The 9,446-nt window shown below is 33.4% G+C and overlaps 1 protein-coding gene across 2 annotated transcripts in view; it reads left to right on the plus strand.

The window, feature by feature from the left end:
• The first annotated feature begins 6,010 nt into the window (after positions 1-6,010).
• Positions 6,011-9,446, plus strand: part of LOC111696076 (protein split ends) — a 39,145-nt gene continuing 35,709 nt past the window's right edge. Inside the window, exon 1 of one of the 2 annotated variants that reach the window (XM_023465602.1) lies at positions 6,011-6,237. In XM_023465602.1, the coding sequence (XP_023321370.1) occupies positions 6,155-6,237 (83 nt within the window). In that variant the 5' untranslated portion in view covers positions 6,011-6,154. The remainder of the gene's footprint in view (positions 6,238-9,446) is intronic. The other variant, XM_023465603.1, reaches the window with a different exon arrangement.

Consider the following 9,446-nt stretch of genomic DNA (forward strand, 5'->3'; position numbering starts at 1 on the left):
GCCGCCCCCCCCTAGTTGCGCCTCTGGAAAATTAAGCTATATCCCCACATGCATGTAAACATATTTTCTCCGGCGGGAAGGCAGGTGGCCATGAGCCACCACTATTTCCCCTTCCGTACCACATATTAGCTTTTTTTCTTCCGGCAGTCATGAGCCACCACTATTTCCACTTCCGGACCCCCACTTTTGACTCTTCCGGGCAAAACTAATTTTTTAAATGGTATATTTAGGGCCTTTACAGTGTGATTTTCAAAAATCCAGCCGTGTCATGCAAAAAACCACAAATAAAAGTATTTTTTTACATTAATTAAAATTTTTTTAAAAACAAAATTTGAAAAGAACAGTAAATTTTTCTCTTACCGTTGTATCTTTTTTCATACATTCTTTTCTTTTAGATCTATGCATTCTAATCTCTTGTAGACAAGGGAAAATGCATTTTGAAATCAAAATTTAAAATAAAAAAAATTCGAAATTTTTTTTTCAAAATATTTTTTTAGATATTTTTCAAAATTTTTTTTCACAGGCAACGCCGGGCACTTCAGCTAGTCTATATAATAAAACAAGACATTCGTATATATAACTGCTGGACCTAATGGGCTGAATTTTTTATAGGGTAAATAAATCTTTTTTGTCTTTCAATGAAATTTTTTAAAATTTTTTTGAATATTTTTAAAAAATTTTATTTTTCCACGGGCAACGCTGGGCTCTTCAGCTAGTTATCCATATAATAAAACAAGACATTCATATATGTTGCCTATAGCCGACCAAACGGCTGGACCGAATGGGTTGAAATTTTTTGTGAACACTTGCGGGTACGGGGACTAAAACAAATCCATTTTTTTCAAACATTTAAAAAAATTTCAATTTTTTTTCAGCGGGCAACGCCAGACTCTTCGGCTAGTATTTAATAAAAACTAGTGGTGGATTGTTATTATTTTTCGACGATGAACTAACAACTATTAGTAATAGAAATGATAGATTTATTTGTAATGTGCAAAGTTTTCAATATAAGAACTTAATTCCATGATTTTTGTGTTCTTGCTTTCTAAATCACTAGCGTACATGATCTTTCCGTTGAGTGTCTCCTGACATTGTGCACCTTGTCCTTCTTCTTTGCTTTAACTCTCGGGGCAGCATACAATTCAGAATTCCTTCTAGAAAGATCACCATTGTTTGGATAATTCCTCTCTCTGGTAAATTTTTTCATTGGACAGTCGGTATTCTTTTGGAATAAACCACTTGTACTTAGCAGCATCCAGAGGGGTTAAAGTACACACCGGACTAACCAGAGTGAGCAGCATTCGGTTTCTTCTATTTAAAATCAAACGTGTTTTTATAATTCAATAATCATTCACTTTACGGATTTGTTTATTTTATACATTTTTATTCAAAATGCATATGCCAACAAAAAATATTTTAGAAAAAAGGCTAAAAAATTATGTTTAATGGGTCAAATTGTGATCGAAAGTCATAGCTTTCTGGAACATGGACAGAACCGTTAAATCCACGTGAGCAGAGTAGCTGAACTTAATAACCTTTGCTCGAATGGGTCTTGATAGAAAACGATAGGATAATTTGTGGTGGACCTGTTTACGTCTTGAACCAGCTGGAGATGAACGGGATGGAATGAAATGCCCATGTTCAATAACTTTATTATACTCTGATACTTGGCTTAGTTCTCTTTCAGCTTGGCTAAGCTGGTTGGATTGCTTGAGTATAGAGTATACATGTATTTCAGGAATGCTTCATCTTTGTATTACTTTGGTACGTGTAACCCCTTGATACGGATAATGAAGTTCCTCTGATGTTGATTTTTTATCGTTCTGGGTTCAGTGTTTCAAGAGCTTGACGTTCGATCCAGGAGTGATTTAATGTCATCCTTGTTTTCTTTAACAGAAGCATCTGGATCTTCAATGGATTTTTGAATCTGACGAATTTCTCCCAAGATATGGTTTTTAAACTCCATCATGGCGTCTTTGATTTCTTCTTTAATGGTAATCCTGAGTTCATCTTTGAGTTTACTCAAATCAGCTTTTGTGAAAGTTCGTAGATTCCTTCACTGATAGATATAAAGTAGATTCCCCCACTTTATACAGCTGTTTTATGTTACGTCCGTAGGGAGTAGAGGGGGGGGGGGGCAAACCTACCCTGCCGAAAACTATAACTCAAAAACATGTATTCGCAAATTTATCATTCACAAAATTACACGTAGTTAGCTTGATTTTTGGAATCTTTCTGTCTTTAATGTTGTTGAAAATGTTAAAAGATTATGTTTTCTCATTTTCCTCACCAAACACTAATTAGGTCATTTAGAAACCCATTTCACGTGTTAGAGAGAGGTTATCTATATTAATTATCCTAATGCACATTCTGCACTATACATCAAACAATTAATATTTACTCGAGAAATTATTTATGTGTTTTTCAAATCAAAATACATTATTAAACATTGGAAAATGTCATAAAATTGATTTTTATGTCTAACATTGTGTTGAAATGGTAAAAACTTTAGGGGGAGTCCGCCCATAGATAAATAAATAAACATCGATAGCTTATATACTCAAAATCATTCTTATCTCCTGAAATTAAGTGAAAGCACGAAAATGGCAGACCACATTTGGGAAATGGCAGGAATAGGGCCTATTCTTAATCTTGGATTATTGTTTCATAAAAAGTATTGCTAAAATCAGGTTACTAGTTCGGCTGGGTGACTCATATTTTTCGCACATTTGATAACTCTATAGAGTTATACAGGGTGTCCCAAGTAAACATGGAAATTGAGAGACGACTTGATTTCCGATAATTTACAAATGATATTAAGTGCATTAAAGTCTAAAGTGCTAAGATCTCCGTCATTTTTAAAGGTAAAAAAATGATTTAGCCCATTTTGGAAATCCCAAGACTGGTAGTTTTTGTGGTTAAATGTTTAAACTGTGATACTACAACATTAGGTTTACGAAATAATCCATGGAACAAAGTAGAAGTTGTAATTTAATTCCCATGTTTATCTGGACACCTGTATATTAAGGTTATTTTGTATTTAAGGAGCATATAGATTAGGGGGCCCTCAAATATACGCATTTGACTAGGGTCAGGAATTTGTTCAGGGAATTGGGAGGTNTCCCCTTTTTGTATACACCCCCTGAAAACCATGACGCAGTTACAAATTTTAAAATCATCAACATTTCTAGGCTTTCCTCTTTACATTTATACCCCTTCGATATGATTTACATTATCTAGGTTTCTTATTAAAATTAGTAATATTTCCTAAACTTCCTGGAAGTTATAGTATATTATGTGCCGGTTGTTTAATTTCATCCAACTAAAGATTCTGGCTTGGCCACAAAAAAATTTCACCTGTAAAAATATATTCTAAGTGGTTTGTATCCAATTTGAAAGGCAAGGAGCAAAAAAGGATATCCATGAAAATGGCTAGACTGACAAAATTGAATGTAATGACTAATAGAAAAGTTATAAATAGGCAATACACTTTGCATTAATGCTACAGTGGTCGGTGTTTGTATCAGTACAATGAAGACGACTCAATTTTTTTTTATTCCTAACAAGCTCTTTTCAAATTTCAAGTTTACATGTGAACATGTTAATTGACAGCTTCAATTTGTTTTCATGTTTATGGGCATCCATGCTGCATTTGAAAAATTGCATAAGCCGTCTTCATTGAATCAATTTATATACGAAGAGGAACGTTTAAAATCAAATTTTTTTTTTAATTTTTACAAATGAAATCATTTCTGCACTTTCATTAATCTTTTTTAGAATTTTGCTCGAAAAATACGCTTTTTATTCAAAAAACAGAATTCACTCGAGAATCTTTCTTTCTCGGACCTGAAACCGCCATAACCATCTAAAGCTCAACAAATTAGTCTTAAACCCATTTTGAACACAAAAAAAAAATTTCTAGAGTAACCATATTTAGGACAAATTTCATGTATATGTGGAGTTTTTTGAGTCGATCTAATTGCTTCAGGCCTTAAAAAATGGTCAAAAAGTATTTTTAACTTTTAAGATTTCTAAAGCAAAATAACCAAACTTTTGAAGTCTCTGGAGCCCATCAGTTAATGGTCAAAAAGGAATTTCTACCTCAAAAATGGATGTCTGTAGCCAATAAGCCATATTTAACACATTCACAATGCGCATCGTTTTTTGAATGAATGAAAATTTTTGAGAACGAAAAAATTTGTCGTGAAAATGTCTTAACCTAACCTGACCCCACATTTACCAGCTATCACTACATTCTTCTCGTTTAAACCATTTATATGTTTTTCATTATTTTCTTTGAATGATTTTTTTGTTTATTTGAAATACTTTTTTGTTCATTTGAACTATTAGTGTTCAACTGAAATTTTCCGTTTGACCTTTTTTATTTTTGTTCATTTGAACTATATAACTGGAATTCAGTTTAACTATTTTTTATGAACTATTTTATTGCTTATTTGAACTATTTTTTTGCCTGTTGAACATATGTTTTTTGGTGCATTCGAACTATTTTTTGGTTCATTTGAACTTTCTTTGGTGCATTTGAACTTTTTTTGGTGCACTTGAACTATTTTGTTGCTCATTTTGTTTTGCTCATTTGAACTATTTTTTGGTTCATTTGAACAATTTTTTTTCGCTCATTTGAACTTTTTTTTATACCCATTTGAACTATTTTTTTTGCTCATTTGAACAATTTTTGGTACTGCACATTTGAATTATATTTTGGTTCATTTGAACTATTTTCTTTTTGCTCATTGAACTATTTTTTTTGCACATTTGAATATATTTTTCCTCATTTGAATTATTTTTTTCTCCTGTGAACCATTTTTTTTGCTCGACGTTAGTCGTTTGAACTATCTTTTTGCTAATTTGATCTATTTTTTTTGTTCATTTCAACTATTTTTCCTTCATTTGAAATAAATTTCATGCAACTATTTTTCGTTTATTTGAACTATTATTTTGTTCATTTGAACTTTTTTTGATGTCAATTTTTTGATCATATAAACTAATTTGTGATGAATGTTTTACCTTTTTATTCAAAATATAAAAATTTTAAACTGCTAGTTAAATTAAATTTAATAATACGTGTTGAATTAATTATACAGGAAACAGAAGCGTATTTAGGATTTAGGCCAGGGGGGGGGCTAGCCCCTCAGCTTGGTCATTTTAGCTGCCCATGGTCCAATAGCTAGCCATAATGGGAATGCCGGGTGGGGCTGTGCTAATTGGCCGCTCCCAATTGGGGGATGAAACTTCCCTGAAAATCAAAGCCTCCATTTTTCCTGGGGGGCTGAGCCCCCATGCCCCCCTGAATACGCCTCTTGCAGGAAATGACGTCGCATTATCAATAGTTAGAACGAACAATTAATAGTTCAATCGAAAAGTTCAAATGAGCAATAGTTCAAACGGCAGCATATTTCAATGCGAATCCACCGAATCCACCTTAATCTATAAGGCTGAAAAATTCCTAAGATCCGAAAACTATGCACTTATGTAGGTTCCTTAGGTCGGATGAGCTCGATGAGCGGATTTCCGACGAAGACGACATATGAAGTGGAAAAATCACGAAACATCGTCAACAATTTTAGACGAAACGGTTATAGTTTTTTTTTGTCAAAACTGAATACTAATTACCTATTTGTAACACGTCTCAACATAAAACTCTGTATCTAAAATCTTGACTAAGAGCAGGTAATTTGTAGGTTTTAACAATTATTAATAATTTTATACATAAAATCCTAATTTTCCCGGCAAATTTATAGAATATTGCAATTGCTCAGTTTAATGGTTTGAAAATATAATAAAACTGAAAGCTCATTTTTTGTTGTAAATTCATGAAAAATAATAATTATTCCGTAATAGAGAATAACCAACGTTTTCTCTGTCTCTAAAAATATGATTTTTACCCCTTGCTAGAGAGGGGGTCTCAGCCGCCATGTTATAAGGGCCGGCCTGGGTAGGAGGAAGAGCGCGCCGCGTCAACTCCGAGCCCTCAATTCGAGGGTCCGCACCCGTGACGTCAGTGTTCCGCCGTTCATTGCGAGAAGAAGAGAGAAACGTGGAAATTAAATAGTTTTAAGTTAAATATGGTTTCCTGATATATTTATGTATAGTTTAAAGTGAAAATCACTATTCCCGATGGTTTGGTTTGAGCAATATGGTCCGGGAATCTAGACATCTATGGGTGGGGAATTTACCAGAAAATGTTGGTAAAGATCGAGTCCAGGATTATTTTAACAGGTATAATTAGAGTTTCACGTATAGTATCATTTATTTGGTTTGGCAGTTGATCATTATAGAACCATGCATTTTAGTCACTTCTGACTCCACTTTTCATAATTTATTTTTAACCCTTTTTTTAATTTTAGGTAATTGAATAGAGATGTTACTGGGTTATACTGGATGTGAACCACTCAGCAGCTTTTTAGAGACCCAAGAAATCTAATTTTTCTACCTTTTTTACACATCTTATCATTGCATTATTTATTTTTCATTTATTCTATTTTATATCTCCTATTTATCCCTATGCTTTCATTCTTTATTTTTCGTCTATTTTATCATGTTATTTTATAATGCTCATTCTTGGTGTTTCAATCTCTACTCTCGCAGTCTCATTCTACAGGGTTTCTATTCTATTCTCCATCTCTGCTCTTTTATCATTCCATTCTCTATCTCTACTCTTTATCTTTCCAAATTCTCTATCTCTGCTCTTTTATCAATTCATTCTCCATCTCTGCTCTTTTATTCTCAATATTTGCTCTTTTATCCTTTTATTCTCCATCTCCCTCTTTTATCCTTCCATTCTCCATCTCTCCTCTTTTAACCTTCCATTCTGTATCTCTACTCTTTTATCCTTCCATTCTCTATATCTACATTTTTTCCTTCCATTCTCCAGCTCTGCTCTTTTATCCTTTCATTCTCTATTTGCTCTTTTATCCTTTCATTCTCTATCTCTACTCTTTTATTCATCCAGTTTCCATCTCTCCTCTTTAACCTTCCATTCTTCATCTCTGCGCTTTTATCATTCCATTCTCCTTCTCTTCTCTTTTATCCATCCATCTCCATCTCTCCTCCATTTATCTCTCTTCTTCGACCTTCCATTCTCCATCTCGCTTCTTCAACCTTCCATTCTCCAGCTCTCCTCTTCAACCTTCCATTCTCCATGTCTCCTCTTTAAACTTACTTTCTTCAGCTCTCCTCTTCAACCTTCTATTCTCCTTCTCTCCTCTTTAACCTTCCTTACTCCAGATCTCTGCAACCTTTCATTTTCCATGTTTCCTTTATTATCCTTCCATTCTCCACCTTCCTCTCTCCCTTCCAGTCTTCATCAACTTCTTCTACCCTTCCATTTTTCAGCTCATAACTGACAGACTTAAAAAAATTTAGTTTTCTTGTACTATTCTTTACTTCTGTCAGACTTTTGATTACTAGCTCTGCTCTATAAGCCTGGGTTTCTTATCCCTCTAGCTCACTATTGTTAGTTGTATGATTTCTAGCTTCCTCCAGGTATATTCTCTTCGTAACTCCTGGTTCTAATGGATCTGGACAGGAAACCTGGAATAAACTACTGATTTGGCTTTCACGCCATATGGTCTCAAGTTATTAGAAATATTAATGTCGTCAACCCCAATCCCTACTCAATATATCCAAGTTTTGAAGTAATCGTTATATATTCGGTTTACGAGCATAGAGCAACCATACTTATTACAGTTCTCCGATCCCTAAAACCTATTTTTCATCCATAATACCTACACACTTCGTCATGCTTCATTGTTTATTTTTATCCGATATATGCAATTAATTCCTTCATGTCCAAATAGCTTTTTAAAACTCAATCTTAGTCCCCAACTGAAATTCTGTACTGTATGTCGGTTTTATTATTACTCTGTCCAAAACAGATAAAAAATATTTTTCAGTGAACTTCTAAGCCTTCATGCCATAATCAATCCCATGCTTATACCTCTGAAACTTCTTCACATCGAATTAAAAATAAATGTTCTGTGCAGTTCTCAATTCCATTCTTTTAAACCTTTAAATTTCTTGAATCATCAGTCTTCACTCTTCATGTTAGAATTCATTGAATAATATTATTAAGTTATCTTTCCTTGTGTAAAGTCGACACCTCAAAAAAAAAAACTAAAAAATATGTTTCCGAAATATGTAAAAATTTGATGTCTTCCGAAAAAGTGCAATTTTGATCGGACTGAGTTTAACCTAAAAAGAAAAATTTGGATTTAAGGTTACTGAACTCCATTTACCCAGAGAAAGGGCCGAATGTCACATGTTTTTCTTGATCCCTGTAAATGCCCAAAACTTGGGGACTGCACAAACAATTTTTAGGACTGAACTCAAATTTATTGCAAACTAAATTTTGGAAAACCTATAATTAGAGATTTGGTGAAATTCATTTTTAAGATTTAGTATATTTTCCAACTCATGCAAACACTTTTTTTTGATGCACCCAAAGGTTTATTACTAGTGTAAGTCCATCGTCAGTTTTCAATTGGTCCAATGTTCTAATCCGTTCTGTGTAATTTATCTTTAGTTCCTCTCTTACTCTCAGTTCTTTCATTTATTTGCTTATTCAACAGTTCATTAATCCGTATAATATATTCATTCTTACTTAAGGTTCCTAGCACTTATGCATTGTGATCCTTCCAATCTAAATTTCCGCATAAAAACCTCTTTCAGTTCCTAAATTATTCTCCTTCAACTAATTCTAATTTAAGGCTCTGTATTCTGAATTCTAGTATTTTTAACAAATGCATAGATTTAACTATAATTATTGAATATAGTTCAGAAAACTACAAGTTTCTTTCTATAAATAGTAATTGTTCAAACCGATTGAATCATGTTATGAAAGAACTTTTTTATGTCTCACTTTTTTCTTGAAAGTGCGATTTGGTATGATAATTGATTATTTTTGGACGCAAAGTGCTTGAATTCATTTAAAGAGCGATCGTAAAGCAAAATATTTATATAAAATCGTTCCATCGTTGATATATATTTTGAGTATGACAACCATAGTCTGAATTTAATGAATTTGAGCCGCGTCTCAAATCCGCTCAAAACAGGTTTCAATTAAGCGTCTGCCCAAATCTTCAAAAATTGAATTATAAGTGAGAACAACTATATTTCAGCCGCGTCTCAAATTTAAGCCGCGGCGGCTAAAAATCTTTAAATTCGGCCTCTGATAAGCTAATGTAATATCCTTCTTAATTTAGCATGGAATTTAAACTTACTACAACTTTTAAATGTAGAAAACACTAAAAAGCTTGATAAATCAAATTCGAATCCAATTCTCAACCTTATCATTGGATTATAAACGAACCTTGAGCTCTGGATTTAAGAAAGCTTGGCAAACCAGTTTTAATATTAGGGACAGGGTTCCGGAGAAGAGGGGTAGATGAGAAGGGGTTGAGGGGGAGGGTAGATGAGAAAGGGGCTGA

Source organism: Eurytemora carolleeae, unplaced genomic scaffold (assembly GCF_000591075.1).
Source record: "Eurytemora carolleeae unplaced genomic scaffold, Eaff_2.0 scaffold113, whole genome shotgun sequence".
NCBI classification, from domain to species: Eukaryota; Metazoa; Arthropoda; class Copepoda; order Calanoida; family Temoridae; genus Eurytemora; species Eurytemora carolleeae.